The sequence below is a fragment of the Corvus cornix genome, chromosome 2 (assembly GCF_000738735.6).
Source record: "Corvus cornix cornix isolate S_Up_H32 chromosome 2, ASM73873v5, whole genome shotgun sequence".
NCBI classification, from domain to species: Eukaryota; Metazoa; Chordata; class Aves; order Passeriformes; family Corvidae; genus Corvus; species Corvus cornix.
Genome location: NC_046333.1, coordinates 130816722 through 130835920, shown reverse-complemented (window position 1 = coordinate 130835920; position 19199 = coordinate 130816722). Strand labels below are relative to the sequence as shown.

The 19199-nt window shown below is 40.1% G+C and overlaps 1 protein-coding gene across 5 annotated transcripts; it reads right to left on the bottom strand.

The window, feature by feature from the left end:
• Nucleotides 1-1028: 1028 nt before the first annotated feature.
• Nucleotides 1029-18248, bottom strand: NDUFAF6 (NADH:ubiquinone oxidoreductase complex assembly factor 6). Of its 5 annotated transcripts, none has more exons than XM_039549684.1 (9): nt 18088-18248; nt 14838-14937; nt 13797-13919; nt 11733-11789; nt 10050-10152; nt 7396-7529; nt 5733-5834; nt 1684-1740; nt 1029-1183 (listed from the first exon to the last, which is right to left on the bottom strand). In XM_039549684.1, exons 1-9 carry the CDS (start codon nt 18246-18248, stop codon nt 1055-1057), a joined length of 966 nt encoding a protein of 321 aa, XP_039405618.1. In that variant the 3' UTR covers nt 1029-1054. The 5 variants fall into 5 exon arrangements, with proteins under 5 accessions (XP_039405618.1, XP_019144890.1, XP_019144889.1 ...); XM_019289345.3 differs by lacking the exon at nt 18088-18248 and adding an exon at nt 17721-18045 and having other exon boundaries at nt 14834-14937; XM_019289344.3 differs by lacking the exon at nt 18088-18248 and adding an exon at nt 16029-17709 and having other exon boundaries at nt 14834-14937.
• Nucleotides 18249-19199: the final 951 nt, after the last annotated feature.

Here is a 19199-nt window from a genome sequence, read left to right as displayed (position 1 = left end):
TGAGGGCAGAACAAACTACCAGATTTGTGCAATTGAATCAAGCTGAATGTTAGGAAGCGTTTTACCATACAACAAATCAAACAGATTTACCTTGACCCTAAAAGATGCTGAGTACAAAGCTCCTAGTAATTTCCCACAAAAAAACCCCCAGATCCATATCTTTAGAGAGAGAGGACTAAAATTATCTGAAATGTTCAGGAATATGTTTTCACAGTACCAAAGAAAAGGAATTCAGGGAAGCCATGTAGGAGTTTGTCCTGAGAGACATGCTGGATACTGAACAAAGGGGCAGTCAAACCCACATTGCAGTGACAGCTGTGGGCAACAACAGAGACGAGGCCAGGAGGAAGATACAGCCAAACTAAGAGCAGAGTGAAAATTCCAGAGGTAAAATATGTATTTTATTTTATCCATGCTAATTCATACATATTAATGTATGGACTCTCTTCCTTGGTTGCAAAGCTATCCTCCCACTACCTACAGTCACTTCAATGCTCAATCTCAACACACAGTTAAGTAATTTCTGCTAAAGCTTTTCCTGACAGTTTTCTTGCATTCAAATATACCTGCTCATTCTTCCAACTTTGAAGCATCATCCCTACTTGCAGGAAACCTGCTCCTTGCACTAAATAGAACTACTTAGCTGATTTATAGGGCGTTTACTGTAACTGCTTTTGGGCACAAAGCAAAGCAGTCTTTTTTCTTTTTCCTTCTCTCAGCAAAGAATCAGAACTGTCAGAAGTATCCATTAGCACAGTGTTTGTCCAAGAATTCTGTCATATTGCTGTTATTACAGGAAAGACAAGAAAAGCAATCTCAGACAAGGACATATGACTTGGCAGACATATGAAAAAGAGATATCAGCCTAATATTCCAAGAAGAAGCTTAACTACTGCCAGCAAGCTGACAGCTACAGTTCATGTGCATCTGCTGTTTCCCAGGAACTGCATTTTGCAGAAGTGTGAAGTCAGACACTTCACAATTTTAGCAAGTTAAGATATTAAAGAAAAAAACCTCAGCACTCTGAATCCATATTAAAAAAACCAAGCAAACTTTAATATGTTTTTTTCCAAGATCTAATATATAAATACAGTGGTAATAACGTACTCTTCTTTTGTAAGCTTGGATGAAATATATTGAAGTCCACTTTTCGCATGTTATATAAATAATCATCTAAAGCAACCTAGAAAAGAAAAAAAAAAAGCTCAATCCAGATGGTGCACACAAATAATTAGGCATTAAGTTTAGAAAGCAATACATGAAACTGAATGGGAAACTGCAAAAAAGGCTTGACAGTTTGTGCCATTAAATGCTAGTGTAATCATCACATTTCAAGCATATAAAAAAGGCAACTTTTGTGAAGAGAAGTGTTATCTTTTAGTAGACCAATCAGCAAATTATGAAAATAGACAGGATTTGGGGGTCTTGCATCAGAACAGCAGTCTATGAATATACAGACATCTTGGTTGGAAAGATGTAGTTAAAAGAGGATTAAAAGTGTTGATCTAAACTGTAAGGTTCTACAGTCAGGCACACATTACGATTTTTATGATTTTCAGGTGTTACATCCTCCCAAAACAGACACATGAAATAGTAGTTAACCATGCTTGATTTGATACTCTTCACAAATATATCAGCACAGTAATAAGTCCATCACTTAAAGAGTGCATATATCACACCTACCGTACAGAAAAAAGCAGGATATGCCTTCACAGGAACTTTCTTACTGAAAGATCTAGCCTAAAAGTAAATGGGGTAAGGTGGAAGGGAAAAACAAAACACAAAAAAAAAGTACTTAGCAGAAGAATTTGCCATTTCAGATTAAACATCAAGTACTATATATAAGGCTTAGAGGCAACAAACTGTAAAACAAGCATTATCCCTTCTTATTTTGACATCTTGAAACTGTAACGTTTCATTCCATGAAAACTGTGTACAAAAGTAGTTACACCAAAGTATGTAATACTGGGAGAGTCTTGCTAAAATACTTATATGATTTGACAGACTTCCAAGACCACATACTATAAACCAAGGTGAATTAGCATTCCTTGTTCCAACAAAGTCCCAAGTAGAATGTGGTTTAGTGAATACAGTTTAACCTTTTTTTTTTCCCAACAGATAAAAAATGATGGAAGACCAGAAATGCATTTTTCTGAGTGCATCTTTTTGGTTCAATGTTGCCATCAGTCCCAGGAGCCCAGTTATAAAAGCTCTAGTTACATTTCTGAGACATCTAAATGATCTCAGTTCCCCAGTATCTACAATAAACATCTAAAGCGTGGCTGAATCAAATCTGCAATTTAAACTCATATTCAACTCAGTACATCTAACAGAGCTGAACAAGTCTTCCTGTAATGCCTGTCTATAAAAACAAAATTCCTCCTTGTTTTGCCTTTTCTTACAGGTTAAAACAAACTAACTCTCTATAAATACTGACAAGAATGTGTGAGTTTGTTAGCTTAGTTTTTCATGGACCCTTCCCGACAACTGAGAAACAACAGCCTGAAACTTTAGAAGGAAAAAATTAACAATCTTTTCAGAAGACAAATTATTTTAAAACTTTGAGATATAATAACACGTGTGTGTGTGTGTGTGTGTATATGTATCTCTAAAATAGAAAAATGTTCTTCCCTGATCTAATGCTCTGCCCTACTATTATTAATTGCAAGATGAAAAAATAAAGTAGTCTTGTTTGACCTTCTTAACCCAGAATGGGTCACATGTCATGCAGAAAACATTTTATCTCCCTTGGTAAGCTGAGTCCATAATGATGTAGCACAACTGAGACAAATGCAAAAAGCCAAAAGGGAGACCCTTTTAAACAAGGGGAATCAGGGAAGGGGTGCTAAAGAGAAAGAGGGAGAATGTGTAAATGTATTTGTAGGCTTTCAAAGGGAACACTGTGGGACTGACAGAACATTTGTTATATGCTTTCATGCTGATGAAACACACAATTCCTAAGGAAAACTGCAATCTCCATTATCATATTTTGCCATCTGCTGGTCAGCAGTTGCAGTGTCAGAAGACCTGACCATACTCCAGAAACCTTCCTCCCAAGATTAAGGGCCACATACTACAACATGCTTCATGTAACATGGCTGAAACTCCATTCAGCATTTCAGATTTATGTGTCTTCTGGCTGTGGAATGGGGGTGGTAACTGTTAGCTCATCCTCTAAAATATGTGCTTTGTGTAACAAATACTGAGATGGCTGAAACCTCTCTGCAGTTTTAAACTTTACCTACCCTGTAATCCCAACTAAAACAAAGGATAAATGGCTGGAAAGACCCTCAGGCAAAACAAAATGGTGATTTTATGCAGCAGAACAAATGCATTTAAAGGTACCAGCCCATTAGATTCACCTAAAGTCCTGAAATACTCCACAAGCACTGCCAGCAAAAGCCCATTTTGTCCATTAGGGCAGAAAGTAGCCTTGTCCTTGCATTAACAAAGACCATCTGATTATGAAGGAGGCCAACACCCTGTTACTGCTGCCAGTTATGGCCAGTTCAAGTGGCTTGAACACTATAGAGTTCCTGCACTTTCAACTGATGATGGAGACTAGAAGAACTCAATCACTGATGATGGAGACTAGAAGCAAATATTCAGAGAGGAATTTTTTTTAATTTAATTAAGATGATATAACCCATCCATTAAAAAACATACATGGGGGGAGAAAAAGGGAGGAGGGCCAGGATCAACATTCAGTTGAATAAAATGCTAATGCTGTCCTAATCTGGTTTCCTTGGGTTTATACTTTTCTATTTAGTCTCCAGTTACATGATCACATTGCGTATTTCCCACAGGACCCTCCCAGTGCTTAACACGGGCAGGGCTCTAAGAATGAAGTGGGAAGGAAGGAGGCCTGTTCTATTCAGAAGTTGGAAGACTCATGTTGGGAGCCAGGGGACCAATGCACTATGAATTATTGAATTATCTGGAAGGTTCTGAAGAACCAAATTCTCTTCCTACTTCTGTCCCAAAGTTTCCATACAATACCAGCAACCAAATTTTAAGTGTGCGGACCATAAATACACATTACTCATTTTCCATGCCTCCCATCCCTGATGCGAGGCATTACAGGTCACGCACTTGGCATTTTTCTAAGCCAAAACTGCAACTAAAGTCAATGGGTTTTAACACTGTGCATTATGGGTTGAAGGGTGGAGAATAAAAAACTAAAAAGCCAAAATATTTCAGCTTGAACAAAGATAATTGACAGTTTTGATGTTGTACTTTTGTCTCTGTTCCCTGCCTGTAAATGGAATAAAGTTTTCTTGGGCATGTGACCACAAAAACTGAGACATCAGGTTAAACAACATGAACAGGAATGCCTTAAATGCAAATTATAATTAGTGTACGAAAAATAAAGCCAAAGGATACACAGAATGGTTTGGGTTGGAAGGGATCATCTGATTCCAACCCTCCTGCCATGGACAAGGACACTTCCCACTAGACCAAGTTGCTCAAAGCCCCATCCAACCTGCCCTTGGACACTTCCAGGGATGGGGCAACCACAGCTTCTCTGGGCAACCTGTTCCAGTGCCTCACCACCCTCACAGTAAAGAATTTCTTCCTAATATCTAATTTAAACCTGCTGTCTTTCAATTTAAAGCCATTATCCCTTGTTCTAAACGCCCTTGTAAAAAGTCCCTCTATGGCTTTCTTGTAGGCCCCATTTAGGTACTGGAGGGCTGTTGTAACACATAGACATTACTAACATGAAATAAAAACATTGATCAGCTAAGTAGGCACTGACTGAACAAACCAGGAATGCCACATTTGACCTTCAGAAAAAAGATGAAGGGCTCTTCTATTTCTATTGCCTAAGATACTGTGATCACATTTAATGCTGTAATTGAGAATTACATTAATGGTGCAAATGCAGAGATAAATCTGGCATTTCTTTGCTCTGAAGTGGTATCTTTGCAGACCACCTTGATTGGAAGCACTGGGTGCAATACTCAAAGTATACACATACATGTACTTGTAAGAAACTCTTTGCAGTGCTTTGTTTTCCAGATAGAGGCAGACAAAGCATCACCAATAAAACATTCTCGTGCTTTTGTACTACGCACTAGCAAGTGTCTCAGAATGCAGCTAGAATAAAAGCATGAAAGAAAATACAGAGTAGGACTCTGCAGTTCTTCAGGGCCCATCATCCACAGTTCCAACCAACCAGACTTTCCTAATTGACTTGACTGTGTGCCAGGAAAGAAATAAACAGAAAGCACCTTTCTCAACATAGCTTTGGGCATGGCTGGTCATGTTAGGGAATGAATCCCCCCCTCCCCCACACACTAACCAGCAGTTAAAGGCAACAAGCTCTGTTTTCCTGGCAGCCATTCCACATACATGCTGCCATGTGAAATACCATATGCAGATGTGCTTTCTATGGTGGTGATCCCATGCTGGTACATAGCTGCATTTATAAAAGCCTGCTTAAAGTTTCTCTTCCAGTAATAATTCTTCTAGGCTGCATTTATATATACGTAATTGGACCTGGCTATGAGTAAACTGTCTCCTGTACATAAAGACAATACTCATACAGAAGTAGTTGTAATATTTGAATGTTTTGTGTGGTGGGATTTTTTTAATGTAAACTCTCAAAATAATAAAAGGCAAAATATTTGAAATTAAGTATGCAGCTTTAAGTCTTCTAACAACAAATGCTTTGTGAAGACGAGCATCAGTTATGCTTATTTAGATAAATGAAAGAAAAGGAATCTCACATGTTCTAGATGAATATGGGCCTGGCTGGCGATGTCATAAATTACATCTCTCACATTTTTGTCTTGCTTGCCTCTTATGAAGTCCTCTTGTGAAACTCCATGCTAGACATAGGAAGGAAAATCAAAATTAAAAAAGAGAAAATACCCTCTATAAATATCAAGTTTCCTTTTTTGCTTCTCAAGAAGCCATCCCAGCAACGAAGCTAAGGACTAAAGACTAAAACAGCCTAAATGTTCTATCATTGCTCTCTCTTCTTTTAATCCCTTTCTTTTGGTCAGTCACTTGGAAAAAAATTCAAGAGAACAAAGAGAACAGTTGGTACAGACTCTCTGCGCGAGTTTGTTTCCTAAAATTTTGTGGTCAGTAAGATAACAAAGTCAGATTTTAAAGTTTGGGGGATTTAGATCAGTTTAGATACCCTATTTTTAAAACCCTAATCCAAGAATCGATATTGAGCAGAAGGAAGCCAGTAACAGCTAACACAGAGGCCATGCTGGCTTTTGAACCTTGGGATTGGTGTGCACATCCCAGGCTTGCAAAAAACCAACCAACCAACCCCCAACCACAAAACATCAAACAAACCCATCTCCAAAAACCAACCAACCAACAAAATCCAGAACCATTGGAAAACAACCCTTCCAAACCCCCAAAAAGCCAACTCTGAACTTATTCTTTGACTATAGTGACCAATGTTAAGACAGAATATGGCATATTCAGAATTGCACCAGTTGCCCACTCCTCTCAACAACACTCAGGCATGTGAGAGCTCTATGAAGGTGGGCAGAAAGGCTTCACAGGAGGTACAGACTCAAGAGAACTCCGCAGTTCTTGCCAGCAGCTGAAATGCTTACAAGATTATCTGCACAGAAGGGATACAAGCTGTTTTTACAGTTTCATTGCAGAACACCTTCCGTGGCAAGGAATGACTGAATTTTCAGGCTATGTTTGAAAAGCTGAAAACTTGGAAGGCCTCCCATAACATGCAGTCCCAGAAGAGCTGAAAGGAGAGTGCAATTCCCTTCTGCAGTCTTATAAACCTGACCTATATCAGTACCTACATTTTTTGCAGCTACTTACACTACTAAATTTCCAATCCAAACTTTTAATTGTATTGAAATTATATTCAGAAAATACTAACACAACCACCTCAGGCATCATCATAATTGCATCCATTTTGGTTATGTTGAAAAAGAACAGCATTAACATTTACAAATAAAGACTGGAAATGAAGGAGTAACAGCTGACATACCTACAGATCAACCCATGGAACATTAATGAAAAATTCTGAGCTTTAATCCCATTTTAGCTAAACTGCAAGATCTGCTAAATTCCAATGCAAATTTGGTGTGCAGTTTAAATTGGAGGACTATACCATCTCCTGCAGAAATGTATGGAATATAGGCCTATGACTGTCAAATATGGAACAAAAAAACTCCCACAAACCACCAGCACATTATGAAAACGTAATAAAGAGAAGCACAAGAAGATTGTTCGGAAGTAAAATTTCTCACAGTGCTTCCTTTATGGTGATAGGAGAAGGAAAAAAAACCAAAAAAACCCACACCCAACCCCACAACACAAAATCCCATGCCCCATTCCGTACACACATTTTTATACATTAATGGAAAAATTCCATTTTTAATAAAAATTTGCTTCTCTTACCAACATACAAATGTCCATGGGAAGAAACACCTTTCGTCTTGTACAGTGATACGGAGTTGCTCTTAAACAGGTAACTATGCCTTGTGCTTTCCCAATGTGACTGGCTGCATGGTCAGCATGGATGTCCCTCACACCTAAAATTGCAGAAACAGTATATTAAGAAACATGCAGTCAGGCCTTTTGAGGGCTATGCTCTTCTCTGGTGTGTATCACAGTCATACTTTAGGAAAGCTACGTGCATTGGTCCACAACAGAACTGTCCAAGTGCATAAACTGCCTTGAAATCTCATCTCAGAGGTGCAAAACAGCAAGAAAATTCATTCATTTCCACATTCAGGAGCAAGATGCCTCTTGTTGCAGTATCTGCAAAGGGTAGACTTAGCAGAGCAGCACCTATTTAGATATAACACACTGGTACACAAGCTCATTTTCATTGGCATATCCTCTCCCAGGATAGCAGTATTCCAAGAACTGCTTTTCCTGCCAGAAAAAGTCATTCAAGTGTGAGATTCCTTACAAGCATTAATGCTTGCAGTGTGGTTTCATGATTAGCTGCAGCTGATTCCTCCATGTAGTGAAGGCAAAGAAAATGATCCTATGCTTCATCCCCCAAACCCATATTTCTGCCCCCTCCCCTGTGCTGTCAGGAGCAATGAGGCAAAGTGAATCAGATCACCAAAACAATGGAAAAGTAATATAAGTTACTGCACAGTCAGTCACACAACTGTGAGAATGGAAAGGGGGAGATGAGTGGGACAGAGCAGCACCATTGCTCTTCATGGCAAGACCATCCAAGTTTGGCTCAGACTGATTACAAAGCTAACCCAGGATAAAATGAAAATTTAAATTAAAATTTATAAAAACTCTAACAGAAGCAGCATCCTACAAAGAAAGAAATGAGGATAGAGGAATTACAGATCACTGTAATTGATCAGAAACTGACATCTGGAAATGATAATGGGGGTACCAGAATCACTGCAGAAGCCTGTCTAGGTCTTCAGTGGGTCCCAGAAGCCTCTGTGAAAGAGTGACTATACCCAGACTACAGGGACTGATTTTGGCAATGGCAGCAGAAAACAAAGTGTGGCTTGGTTGAATCAATGGATATTATTTACTAACTACTTAGGCAATTATTTAGAGAGCACAATTATTAATATTTTTAAATGACAGGAGCTGAGAGGAAGTACCAGAACGCTGGATGACACAATTACCAGTAAACATGAGCTTGATGAAAGGAATAAGATGAAATCAGCAAGAATAAGACAGCACTAGTACTGGGAGAGAGACACACTAACTGGTCAGGAATAAGGAGTCTAAAAAGCACAAGAGATTTCGCAAACACGACCTGAATGAAACCAGGTCCACCTAGTCTAGAAAACCCTGCTAATGGGCAACCCCAAGAAAGGGGCTGTGTTTGATTACTTTCTCCATCTGTGGAAAAAAAATCACAGAAGTTAACTGTTTAATATGCAGTGAAGGAGACTTTTGCTTAGATATTTTGTTACATTTCTATATTTAAGAGAAGCTAAACATGACAATAGAACACTTAAAATATCCAGAGTCTCCACACAGATTTTCAAAAAAAATTTTATCTGATTTGTACAAGGAGTGAATGATCCAAGCATGACTGAACTTATTCAGGATTTCTTAGAATGGAAGACACTGGTATTTCTCATACTCCTACATTTCTTCAAATCAGAGGTTCAGAAAGACACTTGCAACATCTCACTGATTTCCTACTGAGGAAGCAAATATCAGATGCTAAGAAGCAAGTTCCTCAGTTCTTCCAAAGAATATGCTCACCATCTCTGGTTTTTTACTTCTCTTTTTTCTATTTTTTTTGAACTCTTTTAACATCAGTATTTGCCTTTCATCAGACTACTCTGATAAGCAAGAGGAAAATATTGCTACTACAATACTAAACACTACTAAATAATAATAATAATAATATATATTCACCTTTTTTTTTTTACATCAGAACTCATACAGGGAGTACTTCCAGAACGAAACAGACACCTAAATGAAAACTATCCTTTTCTTCAGCACAAATGAACAGTTCTTTCCCAGTCTATGATTCTTACATTAGACATGACACAGATTGTAGCTCTTGATCACAAGGATCATCTTTGTCACGTTTTTTCTAGCTATTCATTTAGTGATAGTTAACGTATTTCTAGGAAGAGGAGAGGATTCAGACCCAAATTTACATCACCAAGGGAAGTTTATAGTTTGGGAAGTTGGCTGTTTCAAGATAATCAGTGTCTCTCACTGATTATAGAACAACAGCTGCAGGATACCTATGGTACTTTGTATTCTAACAAGTAGGACAATCCAAATACAGTGAAGAGCTGAATTTACCTCGCTCTACAAGAGGAGCAAGAACAGAGAAAACAAAGCAACAAAGAACAGCAGGAAACTGCACTTCAATGAGCTTTGCACTGAGCAGCTTCCAAGGCTTCCACAGTTCTAGGACAGCTGCAGTACGATTCCACATTTATGGTTCATCATTCAAAAGGTATCTGAAGTACTACCTAGGACAACTTTTACTGAAATTAAACTCCAGTGGAAAAAGAAAGGGCTTTTTGAAATATCAGTAAACATTGTACCTGCACTAATAAGTCATCAGCAAAATCTAGAAAGGGGAAAACACCTACCCAGCATTTCCAAGGTGAGGTACAAGAGAGCACTCTGCGTGTTCTCGGCGTATGTTTCGAGCTCCTGGATGTTATGGTATGCCCTATCATCCAAATTCTTCTCCTGTAACATGAACGCGGAACTTCAGCAGAACATAACACTGCTCATACAGGCTTATTACTACAGTCACGTCAACCCAACGCACTACCAGAAACAAAAGAAGAGCAAAAGTGAGAGACAGAGAGAGTATAAACTCAGACAGAAGCAGTCATTAAAGCTTACAGCAAGTCTAACAAATAGCCATGCTCAACTGCAGCCAAGTCTGCTTACAGGAGGAAATACAACTTTTTGCAATAATATGAAATCAGAATTCTCCATAAAAAAAAGAGACAGCCAAAACAAAACATCATACGGTATCCTTACACCATAGGGTTGTCAATTTTAATATTTAATTTGCATCTGAAGGAGAGAGAAATTTAGATAAATAGGAACGTATTTTTTAAAAACATAAAATAGATCTATGAAATGCACACAAATTTCTAAGTCACGTGCAAACCATAGATTCATAGAATCATAGAGTGGTTTGGGTTGGAAGGGACTTTAAAGATCATCTAGTTCCAAATTCCCTGCCATGGACATGGAAACCTTCTACTAGACCAGGTTGCTCAGAGGCCCATCCAAATTCTGAAGACCTCATAGAGAGCCCACAACCTCTCTAGGCAACCTGTTCCAGTGCCTCACAACCCTCACAGTAAACAATTTTTTTCTCAGATCGAATCTAAACCTACCCTTCTTCACCTCAAGGCCATTCCCCCTTGTCCTATCACTACATGTCCTTGTCAAAAATCCCTCTCCAGCTCTTGTAAGCCCCTTCTAGGTAATGGAAGGTGTTCTAAGGTCTCCCCAGAGCCTTCTCTTCTCCAGGATCAACAGCCCCAAACCACTCAGCCTGTCTTCACAGGAGAAATGTTCCAGCCCTCTGAAAAACTTAGTGGTGCTAATAAATAACACACCCAAAATAATGAAATACACCCAAAAATGTAACATCCTCCAGCATTCTTCCTGTCCTAGCGGCTTCTGTGGTTGAAACATACTCTTAAGACTAAAAACCAGTCTTAACATTAAGAAACTCTGAAGTCTTTCACGGCAACGACCCTCTGCAAGTAACTGACAATCAATCTGCTCAGTCTATAGCTTCATGAGACACTAACTTTAGCAACAAAATTAGCTTAGGATATTCCTGCACTCTGCTTTTCATTCTTGTTCCTTGTGTCAGAGTTCATAGCAACATCACTGTACCAGTGATATTCTTAATCTTGTTTTTTCCCCAGAAAAAAAAGGTGGCTATTTTAAACTTCATGTCATTTGAATGCTCCAATTTACACCACTGCTCAGAAAAAATTCCACAGCCGTGATTAGGAGTATCATGAAAGCGTGGCAGAAGGGTTCAGTTAGGTCATTTAGTTTTTGAGGTTTTATATCCACATGAACTCACAAACTACATCAATTTAAGACAAAATGAAGAGTAGCATCAAGAGAGAATAAAAAGAAATATAGCAGTATCATTTTTGAAGAGAAATACTACTGTCTGGAAAAGATGAATTACATAAGCTTTTGTTTTACACACAAACACATAAAAATAAGGAAAAGAAAACCAAATTATGACTAAAGCCAGAATCAGACTCTGAAGGATAAATACTTACCCTTTCATCTATGATCTTCATCAACCACATTTTAGTCAAGTTATGTCTCTTGACAGCCTGAAAAGTATCAAATAAAATCTCCATGTTAATGTATATAAAGTCATGGCAGTACTACATTCTGAAGGCTGAAATACATTTTAGACATTTATTACAAGAATTGTATTCAGTGGGTTAAATTAAAGTGGCACGCCATTGGAAAATGAGAATCTTCTTCAAACACAAAAGTTTTCAACTGGCATTTACTGCAAGTTGCTGCACACAAAAAAATGACATACCAGACATCAAGCCAGCTAACTAAAAGCATTTCTTTAAAAATATTTTTTGAAACTAATTTATTCTTGGAATCATATGTTCCCACAAAATATTTGCAGATAAATGTGTTCACTTTCCAAAAAGAACAGAGTTTCCTCCAGAGTCCAGGAATAAAAATATTTCCCCTGTAAATTTTCAAGAAAATGTCAGTACAACATACTAATACATACTGTAAAGACAGAATGCTAATAAAGCAATATAATTAATATTATGGGTTTGTTTAAAAAAGTATCTCCCAGCATCTTATATTCATGCATTCTTCTTTTGGTTCTTATCTTGTACTTGACTTCCTTCCTGTGCCACTTCATTCTATCAACTTACCTTCAATCCTCTTAATTACACCCTTTGAGTTTTTCAGAACACACTGTCAGAAAGGTTACAATCACACATATAAACATCTATAAACAAAACTTACAGAGCAAATTTCTCACAATTTAGTCCTTATAGCTCACTTTCAACAACTTCTTTGCATCCATCATATTAGTAAATGTTTTTTCAAGGTTTGACAAGACCAGATCTTGTTGACTCGATAAATTCTGCTTGAGACAGTACTTGGTACATGAAAAGGCAAATTTTAAGTTACAACTACAAATGTCGGGTTTGAGTGTCACTTGTTCACCTTGAGTACCATTTTGTAAATGAAATCCTTGAAACACTAATGGGTCAAGACTTAAAAGGACCAAACTCAATTAATTTTGCTAAATTACCCAATTTGTACATTACATCCATTTTGAGTTACCTTCATCCTAACACATGGGTCCTCATTTCTCCCAAGTTTTAAAAATTGGCTTCTTCCACAGAAATGAATGGAGAATTAGGCCTCACTTTTCAAATGTTCAAAATGGACAGAAAAGTAAGATCAAACATCATATAGTTGCTGTGTAAGTTTATATTAAAGTTACCAAGAGCTGAGCTATTAAAAAATTAGAAATACTACTAAAGGCTATTTATCTACTTCACTAGTGTATTAAGATTTGGAATCCAAATGCAAGTATTCTGGGATATACAAAATTTCAGGAACACATTTAATATCATGAACTAAATTTATTCTGGAAAATCACATTGTCCTCATATAAACTCAACAGCCACAAAAGACTAAACATAGAATATGCTGTGGAAAGACATGCTAATTCTATTATTGTGAGTTCAGGTGTCTTTCCAAATCCTTCTTTCTAAGAATTGCAATGACATTCTTGGACATTTGTGAAGTCATGGGCTTCAAGTAGGTCACTCTTGGGGTATTTGCTGAAATATGGAAATAAAATCCCATCTTGACTGCAAAGATCACCAACTCACATTGAATTGTTAGTTCTCTGCAGTGCTCAGAGCTATCAGAGCTCCTGGAAATACTTTCTGCATTATTTCTGATCATCTTATTTTGCAAGCAATTCTGTTTGGATTGTATTAAATTGGTATTCCTTCATAGGAATCATACATGAGGTGAAGTATCACCAAAAACAATTCTTCTTCCTCTTCAAAATCAATTTTCTGGTTTGTGAGAAAGGAGTACAACTGGCAGTCTTAACTGCTGGAAAGGGTTGCAATTGGTATCCCAGTATCTGAATAACTTATATATGCTGTACTGGTTTGGGCTGGGAAAGAGTTCATTTTCTTCACAGTACTTTTATGGGGCTGTGTTCTGGATTTGTGCTGGAAACAGTGTCATTGGTTAGAACAGACAAAACCCTGACATTATTTCCCACAGTAGTATTAAATTTAAGCCAATTTTAGGACAAGAAAAGTATGTTTTACCCTCCACAATTCTGTAGCAACAGGCTGATGTGGTGGGTTATCGCTGTATATGTCTTCCACGGCGTCCCTCCAGAACTGCATCCGCATTAAACCTGTCGTCTTCTGAGTTATGGAGTCTTTAATCTGGAAAGGATACATCTGGAGTGAAATTCAGTGTCTTTAGGGACACTTGGTCTATCTATGCTGAAAAGACAGACACAGGACATAGTCAAGCTCAGCAGGGAAAGAGCTCAGTTCTGTATTGACATTTATTCCTCACAAAGCTTAGGAACACTACATAGAGTAAAACTGAAATCTTCACCACAACCTGATTTTAAAACCCATAAAGATTAAGTGCCAGACAACCCTCACCTTAGCTTTCTTCCCAGGAGGAAAAAAAGCAGTGGTGACAGCAGTGAGGGAGGGCACACCAGGGGTTGCCAGAAGCATAGCCTACAGTCAGGGGTTTTGCCTCGTCAGCTCACTTCCTCGATCACTCCTTTCCGGCAAGTGTTGCCAACTTTCCCGATTGCACTGACAATTTCTGGCCACCTAGCAAAGGGGAGAGACTGCAACCACTCCTCTCTCACAACTCTCTTAACAGCAAACTTCCCTCCTGGCAGCCTTTTCATCACCTCGCTTCTGCCAACAAAGACTTGGTCCTGATTGTACCATCCCATTTTTTGACAGACTTTCTACAGTTAGGATTTAGCTGCACTCTACCCATTCACTGCATGTGAAGCCAGGATTTAGATGCAATCACATAACAGTATCAAGAACCACCACCTGTTTGTTATAACTCAATTTTAAAATGCATGCCGAATTAAAAAGTCAGATAAACTATACACATAAACAAAGTAATAGGGGCAGGCTGGCTACTTTCCACGGGCCACTCAAAACTGGAGGTTTGTACTGCACTATTTATTCATTGCCCTTGACACTATAAAAGTTAATCTTGGCAAAACAGCACCTACTACAGAAAGGGTACCTACAAGTGTAATTTAGATAATCAAAATTGTTATTTTAAATTTCCAGAGTTCACAAATATATTTTAATACCTGCCTGAGCCAGTTCCACATTGAAGGCTCTCAAGGCAAAAGCAGAGGTTCGAGATTCTGCAGGCAACAGCAGAGAACACAGAAACCCTTCATAGTCACGCTTCCTAGAAAAGAATCAAAATGCACATTTGTTATTTATAGCTCAAAGTCAATTGGTGTGCTATTCCTTAGCACTGAACTCCTGAAAGAGTAGGGGTAAGTAATAGCTCAAAACTCTGACTTTGCAGAAGTAGCAGCTTTTAAGCTTGTTTTAAAATAAGACCAAGTCCAAGAGAGAAGGGAGGCTGTCTGAACTCTCAGTGCACCTCTGAAATCCAGATCTCAAGGCATGAAGCAAGGCTGTGGCAGAACTGCAAGAAGAATCCAGATTGTCCAATTTGCAGATTTCTGTTCCAAACATGACACCACGTTTCTTTAAAAGACTGTGCTTTGGAGCTTGGCAGAAGAGTGCTTGCTTAACCATTAAGTTTTTGTTTACTGGCAACTATACTCAAAACATAAAACCTCCAGGAGTTGGCAGTTTCGCTGCAGGTAACTTGCCTTCATTTGGCCACGTGGATGTGCCACGAAATTAAAAACAGTGCTCAGAATCATAAACTACAAAATCACTTCAGCTAACAAAAACACCTGACCATCTCTGAAAAGCTGAACTGCTTGTTTTGAACATTTCTGTGTACTTTCTGATAAGCCTGAAACCTGATTCTTCCTTAGAACAAGACGAACTCCCAAGTTTGGCCTGGAGAGTGAAGAAGCAGGTTGTCAAGGAAAACACGTGTACTCATTTCCATTAAGTTTACTGTTCTTGCATGTACTCGTATTTTTTTTGAGGATGATCTTAAAATAGCAAAGCCAAACTAAACCCAAGGGTTATTAGGATTGCTACTTTTAGCATCGAACAAAAAGGAAGTAAAGTTTAACAGAGGTGCTTAACCCTACAATACACAGCAGCTGAAAGCTAGCAAATGCTTCTTTTCCACAACTGTTGTCAAACTATTTTAGAGCTTGATGCAAATCCAGAAATATCAACCAAAATAATTACATTTTTGAGTTTTAATATGCTTTAAAGGACACCTTCATATTACAGAACAGATGCGTTAAACCTCCCTCAGTTAAGACACTATCTGAAAAGCATTTATCAGCTCAAAACCTAGGGTTTTTTTCAAGATTAACTGTAGAAATATCCAGTATTGCCCACCCGAGACAGAGCTGCAAGGTTTACAGCCACATTTTCCTAGTTCCAGTCTGTCGGTGTTGTTCGCACAAGACAGAACCACCTCTACTTTCAGAAAGGAAACGAAGAAATGCGTTACACAAAGTACACAGCAACACAATAGAGAAAATTGTCTTCCCTCCGGTAGTGGCATTGACATGGTGGGTTTTTGGTTGTTTTTTTTCTTTCAATTATTCCAAGCTTAAAAATTTAGTGTAGCAAATCCATTAAGCCTCAGTAAAATAAAATTGATATTGCTGTAGATCATGTTCCACCCCAACCCTCTTCATGTATTAGTGTAAGGAATGAAGGAGGGAATGACCTTAAGTCACGTATTGAGTGTTTTTCATAGTTTTCAAATAAGCATAAGCTTACATATGAACCCAAAGACAGAAGAAAAATTAGTAATGGCCATTACTGGACTTTCCATATAATGAATTTATAATAAAGCTATCAATCCACAAACTTGTCTTTGAGACAGTGAGAGACATAAAACATACCTATAAGGGAAAAATATTTTTAGTCAAATAGCTTGTAGTTAATTTAGGCATTTAACACAAAAAGGAAGACGCAAGAGAAAGGATATCTTCTGTACTGCAAAAACAAATACACATTATTAAAGCATAACTCAGTTGTACTTCCTAATGTGCTGGAGACTCAAATTCAGAACTAGGGAGTTGCTGACACTTGCATAGCCCCAAGTGTTTTATTTCTGTTTGAATAGTAATTCCTTCGACTTATTTTTAATAGTTTATTATTTCCATGCAATATATAAGCTACTGGGAACAGCAGCTTCAATTAAATTATGCCAAAAGCACAACTACCTTTCTTTTTACTATTTTGAATGCTTGTTTATTTTTCTAATTCGTCCTTTTATCATTTAATAAAAATACATATAAAAAAAGTTTTAATTCAACCATGTCATTGGAACCTAACTATTCTGTTCACAGTTGCTTGTTACTGGAAACATTTTACCTGCAGATGTTAACTTTACCTGTACACACAGCCTCTGGTCTCCTGAGTATCAGGTAAACAAATCCTGGGTAGAATAACTACGAAAAGAAAGCTGGATTCTGAAAATCATGAAAAATGCAACGTGGCTGTGCATTCTGGTGCATCTGTATAGGTCAGCTGCTTGGTACTGCACGAAACATTTAAGATCGTCCCATTCCTTTCCCTTAGTTTTCCTACCTCAGACATTACTGCAGACCACACACACCTTTCTTTCAAAGCACCAGTTTGGAAAAAATAAGCCTTTTCCACTCTTTCTATACACACATGGAACCCTTCTCCCAGCTTTTGCCAACCATCTGGAACAATTTCCGAAGGGAAATTACCTAGGTCTTTACTAAGAGACTTGTTTAACATCTTACTTTACAAAGAACTGTACTCCTGGCAACTACAAAGCACCAAAGGGGCCCTACAGATTGTTTACGGCCCAGAATCCAGGAAGGAAAAGTGGCCTGACCTGGAAGTGTCTGAGCTGCACTCCTGCTCCTCTCGGAGCATTTTAGATTCGACCAGAAAAAAGCATGTTTTGGAAACATAGTCTTCCTCCTGGGTTCAGGGTAGAGACGGTACTGAGCTGCTCCAGCTGTCAGAGGGGGAGGGTATTGCCGTGGGAGGCTGCCCAGGAAGGTCGCGGACTCTCCCTCTCTGGAGACATTCAACACCCACCTGGACACGTTCCTGTGTAACCTGCTCTAGGTGACCCTGCCTGGGCGGGGGGGATGGACTGGATGATCTCCAGAGGTCCCTTCCAACACAAACTAATCTGTGATTCTTTGTGCAGGTCGAATCATCCACGCAGCCTAAAATATGCGCCTGGTTTCCATGCTCCCGACATAGCGTGGTCCCGCCGGCCCATCGGCGCCGCCCACACGGGTTATTTTCAGGGCCAGGAGAGCCCGAGGGCAGCCTGGGCAATCCCAGCCATCCTTTCCGGGAGCCCGTCAGCGTTCCCGTCAGGTGGGATGCGCTGCCGAGCCTTCACGGGCCGGACTCGCCGCCCCCGCACCTGCAGCCCCCCGCCGCGGGCACTCACCGCACCAGCTCGGCGCAGTACTGCACCGCTCCTCCGGCCGCCGGGCCGCTCCAGCCCGCCGGGCCGCTCCAGCCCGCCGCCGCCGCCGCCCGCCCGCCGAGCGCCGACGGCCGCACCAGGCCGCAGCCGATCCGGCCGCGCCGCAGCGCTGCCCGCGCCATGCTGCCCGCCATGGCCGCGGCTCCGCCCCGCGCACGGGGCGCCGGCAGGGGGCGCCCGCGGCCGGGCCGCTGTGGAGGCGCGCGGTGCTTTGTGCGCTGCGAGCGGCGCTCGGCGCCGGCCGGCAGCGGCTCCCGGGGGGAACGCCTCGCTCCGCTCCTCGGGAAACCAGACACCGTGGCTGGAAAGCGGCCCGGCGGAAAAGGACCTCGGGGGTGCCGGTCAGCCGCTGCCTGAACGTGACCCAGCGTATGGCCAGGTGGCCAAGAAGGCCAATGGCATGCTGGGCTGTATCAGCAGTAGTGTTGCCAGCGGGACCAGGGCAGTGAGAGTACTCAGCGCTGGTGAGGCCACGCCTCAAGTGCTCTGTCCGGTTCTGGGCCCCTCGCTACACAAAGACATTGAGGTGCTGGAGCGTGTCCAGAGGAGGGCAGTGGAGCTGGTGAAGGGTCTGGAGCACAAGCCTTATGAGGAGCAGCTGAGAGCACTGAAGGTGTTTAGCCCGGAGAAAATGAAGCTCAGGGGGGACCTTAATGCTCTACACAAGTGCCTAAGAGGAGGCTGTAACTAGGTGGGGGTTGGCCTCCCAGGTAACAAGTGACACACATGAGGAAATCAGCATAAGCAGTGACAGAGGAGATTTAGGTTGGACATTAGGAAGAATTTCTTCACAGAAGGAGTAATTAGACATTGGAATGGGATGCCCACAGAAGTGGTAGAGTCAATGTCCATGGAGGTATTTAAGGAAAGACTGGACGTGGTACTGTACCATGGTACATGGTGTTTGGTTGGATTGGGCTTGATGATCTCAGAGGTCTTTTCCAACCTAATTGATTCTGTGATTAACTTTTTAAACCTGGTGCCCAAAAACTCAAGGAAACTGAATTGTAAAAGCCTCCCTGTTTTGGGCAGTGTGGCATAGGAGTGGCTGTGGGACTGGGAAAAGCCTCAGG